The sequence below is a fragment of the Ranitomeya variabilis genome, chromosome 2 (assembly GCF_051348905.1).
Source record: "Ranitomeya variabilis isolate aRanVar5 chromosome 2, aRanVar5.hap1, whole genome shotgun sequence".
Classification (NCBI taxonomy): domain Eukaryota; kingdom Metazoa; phylum Chordata; class Amphibia; order Anura; family Dendrobatidae; genus Ranitomeya; species Ranitomeya variabilis.
In genome coordinates this window covers 954,803,307-954,827,050 of record NC_135233.1, presented here as the reverse complement: position 1 = coordinate 954,827,050, position 23,744 = coordinate 954,803,307, and the positions used below count along the sequence as shown (strand labels likewise).

Genomic DNA, 23,744 nt, shown 5'->3' with positions numbered 1-23,744 from the left:
GGAAGGATAGGAAGCGTTCATAATCATGAGTGGTACAGATCACAACAAACAATAGCAATGAGAAAAGGTTCTGAAGAATGCTCCCCTGTGTAGGATCCTTGCCCTAAAGAAGTGCAAAATGACCATTGACATAAATAGTTTGGGTAGTTTGTCGTCCACTTTGTCTAATAAGTGGACTTTGAATAATAGTGTTTTGAGGCAAAACAGTTGAACAATTTCGTAAATCTAAAATTCCTTACTTCCCAGCAGCAACTCACATACTCATGACCTAAAAGGGTTTCCGCTGAAAACATATTATCTTCTATCAAAACAACTTTCTGATTTGGGGAGGTTCAACTGCTGGCACCCACAACGATCAGCAGAACAGGGAAATTTTATTCCTCATAGAACGTTTTTCCCTGATATAAAACAGAGCGTTAGGTTGGATACCTGACCACCATTCCATTCATTCTCCATCGGGCTGCCAGGAAAAGCCGAGTGCAGCGCATGGCAGCCACATAGGGAATAAATGCAGCAGCAGTTGGGCACGTGCACTGCCACTCCATTCTAAAAGGGATAAAAGTTCCCTGTTCTGCTGATCCGTGCATGTCCCAGTAGGTGATCCCCACTGATCAGTAAGTTATCACCTATCCTGTGGATTGGAGAAACTTCTTTTCACTTGACAACCCCATTCCAACTAATGTCATTATTATGTAAAGGTATGGCGGTACCTTAAATATAGAAAAGAGTACATGAGGATAAGGATTCTGTAGAGAGCTACATGTATCAGAGAGGACATTCTGTGTGTTGAAGGATTATAATTAGGGAACACATTTGTTGATGACACCCGCTACAAGCCATCTGCCATCATCATCTGATACTAAGTATGGCAATAACCACAAAAGGAGGAAAAAAGAGGAAAAAACCTCCACTATTCTAGAGAAAACACCAAAAAAACAGGCAAAGATTATTACCTGTCTACGCCTCAAATCAAATGCACTATCATGGTGTAGCAGGCCCAAGTAAAGATGGTGACTACACAGGTGCGGTAATGCTTGTGAAATTTTAATCGTAGTAGCCAAAAACGTTTCGGTCCTAATGTCCGGACCTTCATCAGTTACGTACTAATAGAAGGATAATTGAAGAAAATGACAGTAGTGTCATATAGGGCACGGCATAATCTGCGTCTGGTACTGCGCAGATAGTGTTTAGGCACACTGAGTGGACTTGTTACGCTGGTATGTCCTGTGCTAGTGTCCAGACACGGAATCCCCCGCTCATCCGTGTCTGGACACTAGCACAGCACATACCAGCGTAACAAGTCCACTCAGTGTGCCTAAACACTATCTGCGCAGTACCAGACACAGATTATGCCATGCCCTATATGACACTACTGTCATTTTCTTCAATTATCCTTCTATTAGTACATAACTGATGAAGGTCCGGACAATAGGACCGAAACGTTTTTGGCTACTATGATTAAAATTTCACAAGCATTAAGTTGAGTGCCAGGTTCTTTCTTTTAGTTTTACATGGTGTGGGAACCTACCCGTGCACCATCAGTAGTAGTGCACACGCCTCTATCTCCTATCATGATAAATGTGGCACAGTAATCCATGGGACTTTATGAGTTGTTCCAGGCCAAGTGTATAGATTGAGAAGAGTAGGGGTCCTAGAACAGAGCCTTGGGGACTCCAACAAAGAAAGGGTGGGATGAGGAGGTAGTGTTGGAGTGGGAAATGCTGAATGTGCGGTTGGAAAGGTATGAGGAGATCCAGGATAGGGCAAGGCCTTTGATGCCAAAGGAGGAGAGGATCTGTAGTAGGAGGCAGTGGTCAACTGTGTTGAAAGCAGAGGACAGGTCTAGAAGGAGGAAATTAGTAATTTTGGTCAGGGCTGTCAGAGTTGAGTGATGGAAACCAGATTATAGATCGTCAAAGAGCAAGTTAGATGAGAGGTGGAATGAAAGTTCAGCGTGGACGTGCTGCTCCAGGAGTTTGGAAGCGAATGGGAGCAGCGATATTGGGTGATAGCTGGACATAGCAGTTGGATCGAGGGTTGGCTTTTTAAGGATAGACGTGATTGTGGCATGTTTGAAAGCAGAAGGGAAGGTACCAGAAGTTAGTGATAGGTTGAAGAGGTGGGTTAGGGATGGGATAAAAGTGGCAATGAGGGTTGGGGAGGAGGTGGGATAGGATGGGGTCGAGCGCACAGGTGGTGAGGTGCGATTTGGAGAGGAGACAAGCTCCCGTTCAGTGATGTTGGATAGGGAGGTTATGGAGTTTGGGCATTGGTCTGGTATACAAAGGGGTTGTGGTGGTTAAACAATGAAGACTTCCCTTGTTTGGTCGATCTTATTTTTAAAGTGTGTGGCAAAGTCCTCAGCAGAGATGAGGGTGGTTGGAGGGGGCAGAGATGAGGGTGGTTGGAGGGGGCAGTGGGGGGGCAGAGGAGGGAGTTAAAGGTTTTGAATAACTGTTTGGGGTTGTAGGATAGGGAAGATACAAGGGTTGTGAAGTAGGCCTGTTTAGCAGAGGTGAAAGCAGATTTGAAAGCGAGAGTTGCCTGTTTGAATGCAGTTTGAATGCAGTGAAGTCGTCTTGCGAATGTGTTTTCTTCCAACGCTGCTCTGCAACCCTGGACACTTGCCGGAGCTTTTTAGTGGTGTTATTGTGCCAGGTTTGTCTATTGATACGTTGCACGCTGCCATGAACAAGAGGGGCAACCGTGTCAATAGCTGACATAACATTAGGCCTGTAACTTTGTAGTAATCTATTTCCCATTTTCTTTGACACATTTATCATGTGCTAGAATACCTTGACTAGATCTTATATTTGACCAGAGGAAATAATTATATTTTATTTGTTTTGCAATTGTACTTTTATAATCAGGCATAAGAGAGAGGGGAGCTTTCAATTGATGGTAGGCAAACCAAATGGACAAAAGTAGAAGCAATGCAAGGTGGGAAGTGAGGAAAGGTTTACGCACCTAAAGTGCTGGTAGAATGCCTATAAAGATGAAGCACCCACTCAAGAAGAGTGCTGGCAAGTTATAGAGCTAAGGAATAGTGACAATTTCTTGAGATGTCAGACTGGCATGTGCATCAAAACCATTTATGGACTGAGGGCAGATGGACCAGGCTTTTCTACAGGTTTTGTGTGATGGGACATGTAGGCTTTATATTGTGGGGCTACTAATATTCACTTTCACTTCCAGAGCAGCGTTCATCAGATTTATCAGCAGGGCACAAATCCTGATAACTCATCTGTCCTAGTCAGATGAATGATAAATGACTTGCATTCCTTTTTCAACATTTACATTGAAAAAAGCTGCACGCGACCTTTTTAATGATATCCGTCATACGCAATACGACCATGTATTTCTAGGTATTTACAACTGGAAAGTAGTGAATTTAAGTATGGCATCTGAAACCCGATGATACTTACTGTATAGTTTTTCACGTAATGGGATAATACTGTGAGCGGGGGTCTTTCACATGGCTGTACTGCAGCTATTTATTAGCGCTCAAGTTTTCAACTAAACCACATTTATATCACTGTAGAGCTGCAGGCTACAGAACAAAGGTTAAAATTACATTTTTATGATAATATTGAGTCAATTCATGGGAAAATCCACATCTGTCCCAAAACTGGGAATTAAATTGGAATTAAAAGGAGCCCCTTTACCATCCATGACCACGTCTTTCTGTTTTACAGAACCCATCTACATTGCTGAGACGTGTAATAAAGCCATGATAAGCATCTAGGAAAGCCTAGAAACTAATTTCCTGACCATCCCAGCCCTATCAGCTATCAGCATGGATGGCTAGAGATAAAGAAATCTAAGAAATGTCTGTGAGGACAGGAGGTCAGTGTCTGGTTTGTATGTATAGTCACAATTTACTGCACCCACAGCATTTAGTAGCTTCCAGTTAGATCCTTTATTAAATAGAAAATATCTAGTCCTACAGGTCAATCTTACAAGATTAACAAGTCCTTCTAAAATTAATACAAATTAATTTGATCATCAAAACTTTTGGCGTTTTCCACATAATTTTAATATTAATATTCCCAATTGTTGTTGGAGATGTGGTAATACTAAAGGTGACTTATGTCATTTATCCTGGTCATGTACAGGAATTCAAGATTTTTGGAAAATAGTTAACACTTTTATTTTTAAGGTCATTGGCCTTTGAGGTACCCCTGGACCACACATTTTATCTTCTCAATATTCCCCCTCCATTCTGAGTCAATGTCCCATCCTGGTATTGTTTTTGTCTAAATATGCTTAGTAGATGTGGATTCTTCATTTTAAAGTATATTGACTGTTGATGTTAGGTTACTAAATCCATAATCTGATATGTACTGAAGGCTACTACCTTGAGTTTTATGTTTTTATCCTGTAACTCTATTTTGAAAATTCTAATAAAAATTAAGTTCTAAATAGAAAAATCTTTTGGTGTTTTCATGCCAGATTTCAACAACTCTGTCATAATGGGTGGAGTTGGGGCACAGCACATGTCACACCATAGCTTGTTAAATTTATAATGAGCGGTGACATCACTTACGTCAGAAATCTTGCTCTACTGAAACACAGGAGAAAGATTTCTGGCAGGGTGCATAGAAGTGCACGCCACTCATCAGACACTTCTGATTCATTAAGAGGCGTGCCTCTGTTAATGAATCAGAAGCGACTGACACCGCCATGTCCCTTCATCAAGACTGGCAAGAAAAAAAAGGCCAATATCCCCGATTCATTAAGACCAGCTATTATCTCAACGGTCTTGATGAGGGGGCTTGATGTATCAGGCAAAAGCCACTTAGTGGGTCAGGATGTCTGACGAGTTGTGTGCACCTTCTTGTTTTAACTCAAAGAATGAGATATCGCGCTATAGCACTATTTGTGTGAACCTACCTATTCAATTCAATAGAAACCTATACTAGTATGCCATGGATTAACGATAAAATAACAATGGCATAACTAATAAAATCACAGTAATACTATGGAATGTAGAATGTAGAATATACTATATCATAATCAACTGCCACCACTTCAAGTGCCAAGAACAATATGAATAAATGATTAATATATAATTAATTAGTATATGTGCAGCAAATGAGCCATGCTCCTTACCTAAATAGTAGCTTAAGGCGAATAACAGCTGGTACAGCAAATAGATGTCAGTGGCTTGCGGTGCTGGGCGGCAGAAGTAAGTATCAGAACAGCCCGTGCTGTGCTGATATAGCGATACTGGTAGTATGGTGCTAGTAGCTGGAAATGCTATATACTTGGCGGCAGGAGTAAGTGTCCAAAGAAAGGGCTGTGCTCTACGAACGCGCAGAGCCAGGAGCACTCCGGCCGGTAGCGGTCCTGGATGCGCGTGTGAAAGAATGGCCGCCGCTGCTAGACTGCAGCGTGTGACGTCACAAGGGCCTACGGCGTGTAGCACAGGACACAAAGGGGCTAACCAACGCGTTTCGAGGGACTCCGTCCCTCTTCGTCAGGGTTACCGCCCCCTCCCTGCCAGTCACTATATATAGGTTAGTAACCCAGCAAGTTAACCCTTTTGGGAAACAAAATTTCTATAATAATACGGGTGTAAAATGGCGTTTTGCACTGGTTAACAATAATCCATATAAGCTATATATAAAATGTAGAAGTGCCGACAATTCCTAAATACAAGACATAAAAGCAATTTTATTTATATAATAATCACAATTAAAATTGACATTAAAAGCAACTTTATTTATATAATAACTAAAATTGAGATAAAAAGAAACCAAAAGTGACCCCATGCCTATGCTACTGATAAGTGGGTGTATAAGTGCCATATATAATTAATAAATAAATAAATAAATAAATACACGGCATCCATAAATCAATAAATATATGTATATAAAACCCATGATTACTCTATACATACTGGACAATCCCAGCACGCACAGACTTCTCGACCTAAAACCTTATATCTTTATTTTTAAAACTTTATATTTTTATTTTTTTAAAACTTTATATTTTTATTTTTAAAAAACCAATATGAAAGTGGAAATGCAAACATTAGAAAAAAACTGAAAAAAACTGAAAAAATTAAAACGCATATAATTCCAATTCATAATTTAGGCCCATGGGGGCCAAACTGTTTAAATTAAAAATCCATAGGGATTCAACCCTAGACATTTTCATTAGGTAGTCACCACCCCTTTGGTTATAAGGGACCATTTGTATGCCACAAAAAGTGACATTTCTCAGAGATTGGTTATGCCTTTCTTTAAAATGGCGAGAAAGGGGGTGCCCCAAGAAGCCCTTTTGTATATTTTTAAAATGTTCCCTGATACGTTCCATAAGGCGGCGTTTGGTGCAGCCCACATATAGTTTCCCGCACGGGCACTTAATATAATAAATAACCCCCGCAGAAAAACAAGAAATGTTATCCTTAATTGAAAACTCTCTAGTACCATTTGTATCAAAAAATGTATTTATCCGGGTCTTTTTTTTTTCTTTAAGAAGTTTTTTATTGAAGGGTATAACATTCATGTTCAAAAAATTATGCAATACATTAATCAATGCATTAATATACAATTCTACATCTCTTGGACATCATATAATTAAGACAAATGAGGTTGCAGTCAGAGTCCATGAGATCCATAAGCTCAACAGTATCACACAATCAAAAGGAAAATGACCTTCGTTTTAAACTTATTTTGTTTCTTTTGTTTTTGTTTTTAAACAACAAAATAAAGATTATAAAACAAACAAATAATAACTTTTCATTATTGAACTCACATTAATTCTACTAGTAGCAATTATTAAGTGTATTGTCGCTTCAGTCACACCCTACCTGTCTGCCAGATCGGATCGGGGGATCCCCTGCTAGTATCCTATTAATATACCATGATGACTGTTCAAAGCAAGCTATAAGATGGGTTCTCATCTCATCAGAGAACACATCAATGAAACTCTCCCAAGTATCAAAAAAACGAGACACCGCGCGATCCTCCCCCAATTGCGCCTCTATCCATTCCATGCGAAACACATGTTTTAATTTATTTAAGAACATTCTCAGCGTAGGAGGTTCCGCTGTAATCCACTGTTGTAAGATACATTTTTTCCCTACCATGGATACTATAGATATCAGACGTTTGGCCCCTCTTGTGATTCTTGCTCCCTCCCCCTGCCATATTCCCAATATCGCCCACTCTGGCTTGTAAGGTATATAATTGAGGAGATGGCCTAGACAAAAGTTTTTAACCTCACTCCAAAACCCCTTGATCACCGCACAATCCCAAAACTGGTGGTAAAGGTCAGCCCCAGGAGCCACACATTTCAGACAATTCGCCGATTGGGACAAGCCCATGAGGAACGAACGGTGTGGGGATATATATGTTCCATGATATAGTCTAAGCAACATTTCCCGATAAGAAGAGGCCGGTAAAGCCTTCCAAGCATAAGACATTGCTTTAAGGATATGTTCTGAAGTCAAATCTGGAAAACGTATAAGCCATCTTGGGAGGCCATCCGGGTCTTTTTAAAAGAGGTATGTAGGCAGCCAAAACAGCCGCCACATGGTAAAAAACCAGCAATTGGTTGGCTCACTGTTTGGGCGCCATTTTTGCTTCTAGTAGCCACAGTAGGGGCTACAAGGTTCCCCAACGTTTGTGCTTTCCTATATATGAATCTAGGGTAAGGAGGAAGGAGTTCCCCTACTACTTTATCTTGTTGTAGGACAGACCAATGTTTGCGGATGATGCGGGTAAATTTATTATAACCCGCATGGAATTGCGTGACAAATGGTAGACCATACACTTGTTTTGGCAAGTCACCATGCGTTGGGTCCTCTTTAGGCGTTGGTACAAGTAAGGTACGCCTATCTGTTCCGGCCAATTCGTTTCTCGTTTTTTCCAACAACGGCCTAGGGTACCCCTTTTCCACAAATTTCTTAGTAAGGAAGCTTGATTCCAATTGGTAATTCTCAATTGTTGAGCAATTCCGTCTTATCCTTGTGAATTGCCCCTTTGGTATATTCGTAAGCCAAACCGGAAGGTGGCAGCTAGTGAGGTGTATAAAACTATTAGAGTCTACCGCCTTCCGGTGGCATTTAGTGCACAGTTGATCATTCTCTACATAAATAGTGAGGTCCAAAAAATTCACCTCCACGGTACTCGTATGCGCTGTAAAATCAAGTCCATAGGAGTTGTCGTTGAGTCCGGATAAGAAGGTGCCCAACTCAACTTGGGACCCTTCCCATATAAACAAAATGTCGTCGATGAAACGACGCCACATCACCAGACCAGGGCGTAGCTTGCCTTCCTTATATATGTGGACCTCCTCCCACTTGGCCACGTAGATGTTGGCATAACTTGGGGCAAACCGCGTGCCCATGGCGGTGCCCCAAGTTTGTAGGTAATACTGACCCTCATATGTGAAATAATTGTGTTGCAAAATAAATTTAATGCAATCCACAATAAAAAGAATCTGCTCACTTGTATATATATATATGTGATATATATACAAGTGAGCAGATTCTTTTTATTGTGGATTGCATTAAATTTATTTTGCAACACAATTATTTCACATATGAGGGTCAGTATTACCTACAAACTTGGGGCACCGCCATGGGCACGCGGTTTGCCCCAAGTTATGCCAACATCTACGTGGCCAAGTGGGAGGAGGTCCACATATATAAGGAAGGCAAGCTACGCCCTGGTCTGGTGATGTGGCGTCGTTTCATCGACGACATTTTGTTTATATGGGAAGGGTCCCAAGTTGAGTTGGGCACCTTCTTATCCGGACTCAACGACAACTCCTATGGACTTGATTTTACAGCGCATACGAGTACCGTGGAGGTGAATTTTTTGGACCTCACTATTTATGTAGAGAATGATCAACTGTGCACTAAATGCCACCGGAAGGCGGTAGACCCTAATAGTTTTATACACCTCACTAGCTGCCACCTTCCGGTTTGGCTTACGAATATACCAAAGGGGCAATTCACAAGGATAACACGGAATTGCTCAACAATTGAGAATTACCAATTGGAATCAAGCTTCCTTACTAAGAAATTTGTGGAAAAGGGGTACCCTAGGCCGTTGTTGGAAAAAACGAGAAACGAATTGGCCGGAACAGATAGGCGTACCTTACTTGTACCAACGCCTAAAGAGGACCCAACGCATGGTGACTTGCCAAAACAAGTGTATGGTCTACCATTTGTCACGCAATTCCATGCGGGTTATAATAAATTTACCCGCATCATCCGCAAACATTGGTCTGTCCTACAACAAGATAAAGTAGTAGGGGAACTCCTTCCTCCTTACCCTAGATTCATATATAGGAAAGCACAAACGTTGGGGAACCTTGTAGCCCCTACTGTGGCTACTAGAAGCAAAAATGGCGCCCAAACAGTGAGCCAACCAATTGCTGGTTTTTTACCATGCGGCGGCTGTTTTGGCTGCCTACATACCTCTTTTAAAAAGACCCGGATAAATACATTTTTTGATACAAATGGTACTAGAGAGTTTTCAATTAAGGATAACATTTCTTGTTTTTCTGCGGGGGTTATTTATTATATTAAGTGCCCGTGCGGGAAACTATATGTGGGCCGCACCAAACGCCGCCTTATGGAACGTATCAGGGAACATTTTAAAAATATACAAAAGGGCTTCTTGGGGCACCCCCTTTCTCGCCATTTTAAAGAAAGGCATAACCAATCTCTGAGAAATGTCACTTTTTGTGGCATACAAATGGTCCCTTATAACCAAAGGGGTGGTGACTACCTAATGAAAATGTCTAGGGTTGAATCCCTATGGATTTTTAATTTAAACAGTTTGGCCCCCATGGGCCTAAATTATGAATTGGAATTATATGCGTTTTAATTTTTTCAGTTTTTTTCAGTTTTTTTCTAATGTTTGCATTTCCACTTTCATATTGGTTTTTTAAAAATAAAAATATAAAGTTTTAAAAAAATAAAAATATAAAGTTTTAAAAATAAAGATATAAGGTTTTAGGTCGAGAAGTCTGTGCGTGCTGGGATTGTCCAGTATGTATAGAGTAATCATGGGTTTTATATACATATATTTATTGATTTATGGATGCCGTGTATTTATTTATTTATTTATTTATTAATTATATATGGCACTTATACACCCACTTATCAGTAGCATAGGCATGGGGTCACTTTTGGTTTCTTTTTATCTCAATTTTAGTTATTATATAAATAAAGTTGCTTTTAATGTCAATTTTAATTGTGATTATTATATAAATAAAATTGCTTTTATGTCTTGTATTTAGGAATTGTCGGCACTTCTACATTTTATATATAGCTTATATGGATTATTGTTAACCAGTGCAAAACGCCATTTTACACCCGTATTATTATAGAAATTTTGTTTCCCAAAAGGGTTAACTTGCTGGGTTACTAACCTATATATAGTGACTGGCAGGGAGGGGGCGGTAACCCTGACGAAGAGGGACGGAGTCCCTCGAAACGCGTTGGTTAGCCCCTTTGTGTCCTGTGCTACACGCCGTAGGCCCTTGTGACGTCACACGCTGCAGTCTAGCAGCGGCGGCCATTCTTTCACACGCGCATCCAGGACCGCTACCGGCCGGAGTGCTCCTGGCTCTGCGCGTTCGTAGAGCACAGCCCTTTCTTTGGACACTTACTCCTGCCGCCAAGTATATAGCGTTTCCAGCTACTAGCACCATACTACCAGTATCGCTATATCAGCACAGCACGGGCTGTTCTGATACTTACTTCTGCCGCCCAGCACCGCAAGCCACTGACATCTATTTGCTGTACCAGCTGTTATTCGCCTTAAGCTACTATTTAGGTAAGGAGCATGGCTCATTTGCTGCACATATACTAATTAATTATATATTAATCATTTATTCATATTGTTCTTGGCACTTGAAGTGGTGGCAGTTGATTATGATATAGTATATTCTACATTCTACATTCCATAGTATTACTGTGATTTTATTAGTTATGCCATTGTTATTTTATCGTTAATCCATGGCATACTAGTATAGGTTTCTATTGAATTGAATAGGTAGGTTCACACAAATAGTGCTATAGCGCGATATCTCATTATTTGAGTATTCTTGTTTCACTAATAGGTGTGACGGGCGAGTCACGGCACCCGTCTGATATCAGCAGCTGGCACATATTCTATTTCATTAGCGCCAGTGTGGTATTGTTTGTTGTTTATTATTACCTTCTTGTTTTTGTTCGACTCTAGTAAGATTTCTGGCATAAGGAATGCCACAGCTTTTTATGAATTTAACTAACTGTGGCGACTTGCCCCAGCTGCGTTCCCGTCCCACCCCAGGTCCGTTCATTTTGGTGGGAAGAAGGAACACTGGCTTGAAATGCCAAAAGGCACTAAATTTTTGTGCAATTCTGAGTTGTGCAAAAATATTGTGACTTTTCAGAGTGATTTATGCCAGAATGCTGTTAAAATAGTTTTGATAAATCAAGGTCATTATCTGCAAATGGAGAGGTGACTGACCTGCCAAAATGACCGCCAGGGCAACTTAACATCCCATACACAATGCCACCAAATATCCAGAACAACAGGAACAGTAATAGCCAACAGTATATAGTTATCTTCAAGTGGCCAGGACGAGCCTGCATCTAATAAATACAGTGGTCTTGATCCTCACAGGGCTCACTTCATGCCTTTATATTTAGCCTGTTACTTTTCAGAAACTAAAAAATCTTCACACATAAAAAAGCAGCATAAATGGACTGACAGGTTTCCTTTAAAGTGGTTGTCTAGTACTGTAATATAGAAGACCTTTAGGATAGATCATCAGTATTATATCGGGGGACATCCGATACCTGTTATGTTCAGCTCCCGATGTGGCCAGATGTACATAGTGTACAGAGAGTATTGAAGCGAATGAGAGCTGTACTGCAGTATCTGAGAACAGCAACTACACTGTGTATGGAGCTGCGTGGTTCCACCCTTGCAAACTTTGAACATCTGGCCACCTCGGGGGCTGCAAATAGCAGTTGTCAGACCCCTACTAATCTGATATTGATGAGCTACACACAGTGTGTCTATGTGCATTCTCTAATGACCAGAAAAATGGCCACCACCTTATGCTCATTCATTCATATATTGTGTTTCCTGGAGGAATAACAGATGTATGCAAGTTTTATTGGAATAAACTATATACAGATATGCGGTGAGGTAGACCACATTAAATCTTTGAACTCAAAATATTTGCTTGCTTGGGTAGTAGATTCATAAATCTAAGATCCAATCGCCCATAGGGCGCCACCACTGAAAGACAACCATCTAGGATTTGACTCAAGTAGTGCTATGAATGTCTACCACTAGAGGCAGCACATACTGGTAGCTTGATTAATGGTTAATAATAGACTGAGACTCTCCGAGACATCATGAGAAACTCCACAAAACTGATTTCATCTGCTCAGAGTTTCTAAATTAAGGAACGACCGGTACAGTGATGGAGAAAAGTAATTACGGTACATCTAATGTGTGATGAGATGTAATTCCCAGTGTTAATATACCTCTTAAGCTACACATTAATTAATGTTCATATGTTCTGTGTGCAACAGTGAGAAAATGGGTAGTAATTAGACTACCAGAGGAAATATCACTGTTTACTTTTGTGGTTCCAGAGGACGATCTATATACATTAAGTGGCATTTCCAGATTTACATACTGCGATTACAAGCTATTTATACACAACAATGCAAAGCATTTTGATGTCAATGAACTATATAAGCATACTAATACTATAATCACATATACAAATGGACAGATGTATGACCTAGTTAATAGAGACCATTGCAGCCTGTTATTATTAGGGAATAGACTATGGCCGTTTCGTGTGGTATACGCTTCAACGGGTGGACCCGTTGAAGCGTATACCACGCGAAACGGCCGTAGTCCATTAACCTAACCAGTTTGTCTTGCAATTATCCTGCCCTCTGTAACCATGTCCACAGCACGTTGTTAAAATAAAGGACAAAGGTTTTTTTTACTGGAAGACTTCTTCCTGTTTGGATTTCCACTCATGTTTTTTCAAGCAAGCACGCCTTATTCCAGTGGATTACCATTTGGTGGGGTTGTCGACTCAGCTCATCCTACTGGACTCTGCTAAGACTGCTCAAACAGTGAGCACTCACCTGTTTCTTAGTGCCATTCAGCTTTTTTCTTGTTTTTTTATGGATTATTAGGGAATAGACCTTGCCATTATTGTGGATTGAGTTTAAATCACCATTTTTGTGATTTTTGAATTTTTGACTTTGCCTTTATGTTATTGGCCCACTCAATACGATGAAGTTTCTTTTGTTTGCGGCACTGTATTGAAATTGACATTGAAAATCCAATTCTGCAACCCAATGATTGTTGGTATTTGTACCTTAATATCCCCCTTGTTCCTTCTGTAGCCAAATTTCCTGTTGCTGACAGTTTTTGATCATCCCACCACTGCCTGCTACTGACCCTAAATCTGGCTTCATCTTTTATTCTGTTCAATAGTCTAACTTTGTGAGACTTTTCCACTGTATAGGACTCATTCATAAATCGGTCTGAGCACGGATAGCTAATGCATAGATTGGCTGTGGGTGACTTGACCAGGGCATAGTACAGCGCCCCAGAGTCCTGGTCGTTGCAGTACTGTGGCTCCGCCACTATGGGGAGCTATGGTGCGTCCGATGGCACTGAAGGAGTTCATCTGATCAGGTATCACAGACACCAATACATTTCACAGCCAGGCCTCCGGGGGGAGCTAAGGGTGCTATTCATTAGGCCACTCCCCACCATAGTGGGTAAACTGGGGGTCAGGCAGGAAGTTAGATCAGAAGCTGACTGGGTTGGAACCAGGCAACACCTTGTGGCAGAGGGTGTTGTAGGGGAAGATGCAGTAGGGTCTCTGTCAGGGGTGGGATCCTGACAGAGGCTTGGCAACGAGAACGAACGTAACGGGACCGTGCCTGCTCCGGGTAGCGGCGGTGCCCAAGAAAGGATTAGAAGAGAGATAGATTGTGCTGAGTGAGAAACGGGATCACGCAAAGGAGAAATACCAGTAGGGGTCGTGCTGTAAGACCGAAGCAACATCCTACTGAGGCGCACTACCGGTGGCCGGAACGCCGAGGGAGTAGAATAACATTCAGCTTCAAGCAATACTCCAAACAGCAGCAGGACAGTCAGTCTCAGGCGGGCTGTCTAACTCAAATCACCTATGAAGTCTTGGGAGGCAATTGTGGGAGAGGGGCGTCTCTAGGGTCCCGGAAGAACTCCAGGCCTACCCGTCAAACGGGTGCCGTTCCTACCCGAACCTCAGGGAGGGACGGAGGATTAGCAGAACATCATTTAATCGAGTTGTGAGGGAACACCAGAAACAGACACAACAGTTGTGGGGTACTTTCCGTAAGCACAGCAGGGAAGGACTACAACACATAGCGCTAGGGGGAAGGCACAGATTTCCTCCTGTGAAGAGAACTCTGGAAGTGCCATTGGACCGGCCGGACTTGCGCAGCCTGGTGAGCCGTATTCTGGATTGAGGACTCAGAGATCTTCAGTAAAGAGGTAAAGAGACTGCAACCTGGTGTCCTTGTTATTTATCGCGACCTGCACCCCACAACTGCACCGTTACAACACCTCTTATTTCACCGGACGTCCCCCACTGACAGACAGGGCCACGGACCGGGTCTAGCCACCGTGACAACCCCAGGACTGAGACCTAGAGGCCCGGCTCCGGGTACCCCTAGGCCCTGCGGCGGTGTGGGGGCGCTCCAATGACAGGTTCATGTATTTCTATGAAACTGTCACTCACAGGTCAGGAGATTTGCAGCCAGTCCATGCAATGCGGTCCGAGATAAGACCAAGAGCCACAGATGTCTGCATGAGCCCTTAGATCGGTGTGCGTTTCCAAGTATTACCTATGGCCAGGAGGAGTTGAATGGATTGAAGGGCTGTCCAATGCCCTACTGCTTCAATCATTGTTTATGGGAGTGACCATTATAAATGAGAATTTCTTGGTCCCTGAATCCAAAACCCCACTGGTACCAGAAGTAATAACATCCATATACATCATTTACATGACCCCTGCAGCCAATCACTGAATTCGGTAGATTTGTAGCCCCACTGGAGCAATAGCGTTGGATAGGCTCAAGATGGTTAAGTAGTGGTTTTATATTTTATGCAATTTACTACTCTGCGCCCAGTTTTGAAAATCTTTTTCATAGATAATACCCATGACCATATCCAGGAGCTGGTCAATCACCTGCCAACATGTTTAGTTCCATAAGAAAAGAGTGTTATGAGTGAACCACGAGATTTCCTTGAGCATAGCACCAGGACTCCTTAAGAAGATATACAGTTTATCCATTGCTCCTCTAGGTTTCTTCTAAACACCCCGATTTCATGTTATGGTCAAAAAACCTATTTGTCGGCCTACTGACCGCCAATGAAAAAGAAATCAGTGTATGTACAGTATATACATAAGAAAATTAGATGGTAACCTCTAGTGGTGCAATAAACAATGCTGAAATGAAAGACAATTTGCAGATATGTTCTTGTTTGTAAATGTCTAATGGTGTGATACGGAGATGATGACTAAATAGATAGATAGGTGATAGAAAGACATACCTTTCTCGCAGGCTAGCAAGAAGAGCTTCTCATCTAAAGTGGTCTCTTCCTTCACTTCCCTGACATCTTTTAATGCCAGAAATTTATTTGGTGATGACGAGACAGTGCTCTGATATAGAGCAGCCATTGTGACCGAACTCCCATCAGATACCTCTCCCCTCTGTACTTCTCTTCAGCATCCAAAGCTATGGAGATGCCTCTTGCTGTTCTAGTGTTGTTGTGCCTTCTGATCCATCGCATTCCTCCTACTCCCTTCCTATGACAGTCTCCAGCTGTATGGGGGTCTGTGATGCTCAGATGTAATGTGGGGCCTCATTGGCTGCGCTCTCTCTCTATCAGCCAGTGCACAGTGTTATATTATTGGCTCTCCCATGGCTTTTGCTTGTACGCTCATTGGTGGTGTCTGCAGAATGGTCAGTGATGTGCACTGCTTTCCCTCAGGAGCTTTGCATCAGCTGTCACAGGACAATGCTCACTGCTGCCAGTTATTATTACTGGGCATCTGCTCCTGCATTCCCAAATTAACCACTTCTGCTCCCCTCAGGCATGCTCAGTACTTAGATGATGTGATCCTTCCTTTACTTGTGTAATGTGCAAGCTGATGACTATGGGCAGGAGTACGCTGATCCGTCTACTGGGCTCATGTGGGAATTATCATTACACCATTCATTCATTACATCCTGACGTGAGTTATGTAACACAGAAGTAATGTAAATAGGGTCTTCACAGAGGAAGAGGACAAGGACTCAGCATAGGCAGGTCCATATCGTCCCTTTCGGCTATGTGCCCGCAAAGAATTTCTAACGCTGCATATTTTTGCTGCATAAAAAACACAGTTGCTTACAGTTCCAGCAAAGTGGATGGGATTTATAGAAATCTGCCCATTGTGCTTTTATTTTACTCACCATAAACTGACCCGCAGAGCGTGTTTCACATCCACAACATGTCAGTTTCTCTGTGTACGCAGAGTTTTATGTGCAGGTCTTTCCCATAGACTTGCATCAGCTGCAGAAAATCTGCAGGTAAAAACACACATGCATTTTTAATACATTTCTGCTACAGAAATGCATCAAAAACCCATCTATTCTATATATGACAATATCAATAAAATGTTGTCACTGCCAGATAACAGAAAGTATCAAAAACAAAGCAGCTTTATATAAAACAGGACAAACCAACAGGAGTAAAAAAAACAAAATGCAGCGTGTGGAAACGTGGAAAAAATGCATGTAAAAAACACAATGAAAAACGCAAGTAACCTAATTTACTTAATAGGTACAGAAATAGCGCAGAAAATCTGCAACATCAAAAACTAACCAAAAAGCTCATTGTGGGAATGTAAGGTCATGATCATACGTTCAGTTTTTTACCTCAGTATTTGTTAGGGCTCATGCTCACTTGCAAGAAAAACAGACAAGTGCAATCCAATAAAAAATCGGATTGCACACGGACCAATGTTATTCAATGGGTTACATCTCATCTGCGATTTTTTTTTTTTAGCTGAAATCGGACTGAGAAAAAAATAGCAGCATGCTGCGATTTGCTGCCTATCTCGGACGAGACTCGTCAACGCAAGTCAATGGGTGCGAGAAAAAAAATTGCACAGCACTCGCACCATGTGAGTGCCGTCCATTTTTTTCTCACTGGTGTCCTTTGAAAAGTCGGTAATTCATATGCCGCTACTGTAAAAATCATACTGACAGGTTAGAATAGAATAGATAGAAAATATATATAAATATAAAATATATATATATGTATATATATACACAAATGTAAGTGACAAACACACACATATATATATATATACATACATATATATATATATATATATATATGTATTTATATTACATAGATAGAGAGATAGATGGAAGAACAGCCGTTAATTCATTTGACGGCTTTTGTGAAATCACTGCAGGAGCCGACAGGGTAGAACAAATGGATTACATACAGTAAATCCATGCGGAATAGTTAGATATGTAGATGTGTGTGATCAATACAATTAGTACAGTGTGTGTGCAAATTACTGGACATGTATTTAATTAATAAAGGATTATTTTTTTGAAAAAAATGGCGTGGGCAATTTTCAAAACCAGCAGAGGGAAAGCCAGCGACTGGGGGTGGATGTTTATAGGCAGGGAAGAGGGCAATACCCATGGAGCTTCCCAGGCTATTAGCTGGATAATTATCCTTTACTGGCCATTAAAATTGGGGGACCCTAAAAACAATGATGTGGGGTTCACCCATAACTAATAACCAGCAAAGGCTATGCAGACAGCTGCGGGCTGATACTAATAGCCTAGGAAGGGACCATGGATATTGCACTCAGCCGCCCCAGAAAAGGCACATCTGTAAGATGCGCCAATTCTGCCACTTAGCCTTGCTCTTCCCACTGGCAAGTGGGCTAATAGTTGTGGGGGTTGATGTCACCTTTGTATTGTAAGGTGACATCAAGTCGGCTTAGTAATTGAGAGGTGTCAATAAGTCACCTATCCATTACTAATCCTATAGTTGGTAAAGGGTTAAATAAAGACACAGCCAGAATAAAGTATTTTGATAAAATAAAACACCTAAACACTGTTTGACTATTTTATTGTTGCTGGTAATCCATGTGACGCCCTCGATCTCCTGTAAAAAATGGAAAAATAACAAGACAAACAATATACCCATACCTGTCCAGCTAACAGTTAGTCCCACGCTGTAATCCATATCTGGGGTATATAAAGTTTTCAACCAGGAGCGGTGCTAATGCGACCGGCCCAGCAGTAAACTACTAGGGAATGAATGAAATGCTGGGAGCGGAGATTCAGTGACTAGCGGTGACATCTGCGCTCCCTCATAGCATGATCCCAGATGAACTATTGAGCGTGGGAAAATGCCAGATGATTTTCCCCATGCTCAAGAGTTCATCTGAGCTCAGGCTGGTGTGTGTGTGTTGATTTATCCCTTTTCAAACTTTAGGATTATTAATGGATAGGTGTCTTATTGACACCTCTCCATTACTATGGCAGGCTTAATGTCACCTTACAATACAAAGGTGACATTAACCCCTTATTACCCCATATGCAGTGGGAAGAGAGAGGCTAAGTGCCAGAATTGGCGCCTCTTACAGATGCGCCTTTTCTGGGGTGGCTAGGGACAGATGTTTTTAGCCGGGGAGGGGGTCAATAACCATGGTCCCTCTGTAGGCTATTAATATCTGTCCTTAGTCACTGGCCTTCCCTCTCTGGCACAGATAATTGCATGGGAGCCCACACCAGTTTTTTCTGTGCAAACATTCTTTTATTAAATACATACAGATCCCAAATTTTACACACACATACTACTAACAGTATTAGTCACTGATATATAAATCTAACTGTTCTGCAATGGATTACTGTATGTAAACCATGTCTCATATCCTGTCGGCTTCTGCAATGAATTTACAGAAGCCGACAAATGAATTATTGGCTATTCTGCTATCTATCTGTCTATGAAATATAAAGATATATATATATATGTGTGTGTCACTGACATATATATAATGTATATATACCTATGCTATGTGTATATACAGTATCTATCTATTCTATTAAAACCTATTCTATCCTATACTGTACGCGGCAGATCATTTGCCAGCTTTTAATCTATCTAATATATATATATACAAAGCAGTCATCAAAGCAAAAGGTGGCTACTTTGAAGAACCTAGAATATAAGACATAATTTCAGTTGTTTCATACTTTTTTGTTAAATATATAATTCCACATGTGTTAATTCATAGTTTTGATGCCTTCAGTGTGAATGTATAATTTTCATAGTCATGAAAATACAGAAAAATCTTTAAATGAGAAGGTGTGTCCAAACTTTTGGTCTCTACTGTATATATACTGTATGTATATATATATATATATATATATATATATATATATATATATAGAAGAATATTTGGTTTTAAAAGGATGTGTACAGTTGTGTATTACAATGCGATTTTAACATGAGCGTTTACATACAGAGAACTGCTGTATGTAAAAGCTCATGTTAATCGCATTGCAATCGGATAGCAATCGCAATGCACTCGGAGATATAAATCGGATGCTAGGTGTGAAAATCGCATTGCGCTTGACGACCGCACCGGGACACAACAAGTTGCGTTCCTGTGCGGTCGGCGGGCCCATCAAAACAACGCATCCGCATACATTCGCATACATCCGCATTTTCTGTGTACCCAATGTTAAACAAAGGTACGCAGGACACATGCAGAAGTAGGCGGACCTAAACGGAAGAAGTGCAGAAGTGGTTGGAGCTTCACAGAGGACGTACGCAGCCTTTCGCAAAGCCCTGATACGCAAGTGTGAACGTAGAGTAAGATAAAGGGGACTCAATGGATTACAGGACTTTAGACTGTTAAGTTAATTTGTAAGGTCATCAATGCCTAACTCCTGTTTCTTTAGTTTGAGATGCTTAAGGGTTAATGGAAACGGCGAGAGTTAAGCCTACAGGTTACTGGGCAGATATTCAGACCTGGAGACAGCTTCCCCTATGGACTAATGGACTGGATGGACACCTCAGAGAGGCGGGTATTGTCCGGTATTTAAGACTGATAGGAATGCCTGTGCTGACATTCTGACGAGATGCAGAAGAATTTTTCCCTCCCACTAACCTGTTTTTTCCTTAGGGCACTTTTCCATTTGTGAGAAATACATCTGTGTCTCTCATGTGAAAACCAAGCTCTGGCGCCGGCACCCCGGAGCGGAGCGTGCAGCTCCATGTGTTGTTATGCAGCCGCACTCTCCGCTCTGGAGTGCCGGCGCCACACCTTGGTTTTCACATGCGAAACATGTTTATCTCGCAAGTGGAGCCCTTAATTGTACTGTGGCATTGATTTCTTGAAGGGAGGTAACACTAATCCATCTGGCTGTGTGATTGTTCTTAATTATTTAACCCCTTAATGACAGCCAATACGTCTTTTTACTGACCTGAGATATAAGAGAATAGCCTCTCCATACAGGTGACAATGCAGCAGCTGTCGGCTGTCCACTATAGCTGACAACTTGCTGCATCAGCCACGATCAGTGTTGGCACCGTCCATATCTGTTTAACCTCTTAGATGCTGCTGTAAATAGTGACTACATCATATAAATGGTTAACAGAGTGTGGGGGCTTCCTCTTTATCCTCATCAGCAATATCAGTAATATTTAGTACTGTTTTGCTGTTATCAAAGGCAACATAGGCATTGAATAAGATATAGACTATCGATTGGTTTGTTATTTAGGATTTTTTGGTGTTCTGGCTCATGGGGTATTAGGCCTGGCCCTGTAAGAGGGGACTTTCCTCTTTGTTTTCTGCCATGCGCTCCCCTTTTGGTGTGGTTCTGATGCAGCGCCCCAGAGTCCTGGTCGTTGCAGTACTGTGGCTCCGCCACTATGGGGAGCTATGGTGCGTCCGATGGCACTGAAGGAGTTCATCTGATCAGGTATCACAGACACCAATACATTTCACAGCCGGGCCTCCGGGGGGAGCTAAGGGTGCTATTCATTAGGCCACTCCCCACCATAGTGGGTAAACTGGGGGTCAGGCAGGAAGTTAGATCAGAAAGCTGACTGGGTTGGAACCAGGCAACACCTTGTGGCAGAGGGTGTTGTAGGGGAAGATACAGTAGGGTCTCTGTCAGGGGTGGGATCCTGACAGAGGCTTGGCAACGAGAACGAACGTAACGGGACCGTGCCTGCTCCGGGTAGCGGCGGTGCCCAAGAAAGGATTAGAAGAGAGATAGATTGTGCTGAGTGAGAAACGGGATCACGCAAAGGAGAAATACCAGTAGGAGCCGTGCTGTAAGACCGAAGCAACATCCTACTGAGGCGCACTACCGGTGGCCGGAACGCCGAGGGAGTAGAATAACATTCAGCTTCAAGCAATACTCCAAACAGCGGCAGGACAGTCAGTCTCAGGCGGGCTGTCTAACTCAAATCACCTATGAAGTCTTGGGAGGCAATTGTGGGAGAGGGGCGTCTCTAGGGTCCCGGAAGAACTCCAGGCCTACCCGTCAAACGGGTGCCGTTCCTACCCGAACCTCAGGGAGGGACGGAGGATTAGCAGAACATCATCTAGTCGAGTTGTGAGGGAACATCAGAAACAGACACAACAGTTGTGGGGTACTTTCCGTAAGCACAGCAGGGAAGGACTACAACACATAGCGCTAGGGGGAAGGCACAGATTTCCTCCTGTGAAGAGAACTCTGGAAGTGTCATTGGACCGGCCGGACTTGCGCAGCCTGGTGAGCCGTATTCTGGATTGAGGACCCAGAGATCTTCAGTAAAGAGGTAAAGAGACTGCAACCTGGTGTCCTCATTATTTACCGCGACCTGCACCCCACAACTGCACCGTTACAACACCCCTTATTGCACCGGACGTCCCCCACTGACAGACAGGGCCACGGACCGGGTCTAGCCACCGTGACAACCCCAGAACTGAGACTCAGAGGCCCGGCTCCGGGTACCCCTCGGCCCTGCGGCGGTGTGGGGGCGCTCCACTGACTCATGGGGCTCCCCCTTTATAACAACAACTTTGGATTCTTATATACTGGATTCCAGTGGCTAACCAATCAGGCCCTACCTTTTATAAGTCCTTGGGGCTCTGGTTTCAAGTAAGGGGGGTGGCCCCTGGTGAGAGATGTTAATTTTGCAGCGTTGGTCAGGGTCCTAGGGCTATGGTGCAACATTTAATCTGGTCCCTTCTGGATTATACACATTAATTTTACCATGTTATTTATATGCTCAAGTTATAAGTATTTATATGTATGTCTTTGAAATTTAATAAAGATGTCTTTATAATTATATGCTTATTAAGGCACCGTATGCACCTTATGTTGATTTTTCCAGGACGGTGAGGCTGCTTGGGTATGAATGTACCCTCGGGGGTTGAGTGATGCATGCATGAGAGAGGGTGGATGTTCTACCATCGCCGTGGGTTATATATACATCGGTTATAATGTGCACTATATGATGCTTTGAGATAAGCTTTGCGTCTCACGGCGTTAATAGGGTTGGGTTATTAATTAATTATTATTTATCTATGTCCATATAGGGGGGTGCTCCCTCCCTTTCCTGACCCAAGGATATATTGGAATCTGTGTGTCGGCTGGTTTCATATCCCAGTCCACTATCATTGCCCCCTCCTATATGTGCGTCATTCAGTTGCTTCATTTTATCCCTCCCTCTGTTATATTCATCCTATCAGGCTTGCCCTCCTTTCTTTGGGGTGTGACCATTTCAAGTCACTCGGTTGTTCCAGCCAGAGACACACTGGCCATGGGCGTTGCTCACCCGGCACGCACGCGGTCAGGGCTTATCACATACTATGTGGCCCGGACCTGCGCATGCGTGGTTGCGGCCTTGTGCTCGTCCAGCGGTTCACATCGCGCATGCGTAGTCGGCGCTTTACTGTTTCCTGCTCAGCTGCTTCTGTCGAACACGTGTGCTGTCAGGTTCGATTATAGTTTCCTTACTTAAACAGAGGTTGAGGTGCACGCCAATATCTCCCCTGATGAAGCCCTATCAGTGAGGGCGATACGCGTGGGGCTGCATTGGCCTTGGTCCATTTCACCTCTCGGCCTGGGGACTTCGTGTCCCGTGTATGCTGCACACTGGGTAATTTAATCTTCTGAGCTCCTGGGACTCCAGATGCTTTCTTTATTATATTGCTGATCTTTGGCCATATTTGATGATTTTTGTGATAACCTGTAGATTGATTTATGTTGCCATTTCGGCTGGTTACCAAGCATGCTATCATTAGACCCATGAGACAATAGGTATTGAGGTTGGTGTTCAGGCATTATATATCATATACTGTATGTCAATGTATAATGTCAATGTGCTGTTTTTAAATATGTTTTAAATTGTGTGGTGTGCTAATGAAAAACCCTTTTTTTCATATATTGTCTAATGAAATATATATATATATATATATATATATATATATATATATATATACAGTGGGGCAAAAAAGTATTTAGTCAGTCAGCAATAGCGCAAGTTCCACCACTTAAAAAGATGAGAGGCGTCTGTAATTTACATCATAGGTAGACCTCAACTATGGGAGACAAACTGAGAAAAAAAAAATCCAGAAAATCACATTGTCTGTTTTTTTATCATTTTATTTGCATATTC

The 23,744-nt window shown here is 42.2% G+C and overlaps 1 protein-coding gene across 2 annotated transcripts in view; it reads right to left on the bottom strand.

The window, feature by feature from the left end:
• The window catches only part of TRPC1 (transient receptor potential cation channel subfamily C member 1), a 111,861-nt gene extending 95,984 nt beyond the window's left edge, over positions 1-15,877 (bottom strand). The window contains exon 1 of one of the 2 annotated variants that reach the window (XM_077290799.1): positions 15,600-15,877. In XM_077290799.1, the coding sequence (XP_077146914.1) occupies positions 15,600-15,726 (127 nt within the window). In that variant the 5' untranslated portion in view covers positions 15,727-15,877. The remainder of the gene's footprint in view (positions 1-15,599) is intronic. The other variant, XM_077290798.1, reaches the window with a different exon arrangement.
• Between the last annotated feature and the right edge of the window lie 7,867 nt (positions 15,878-23,744).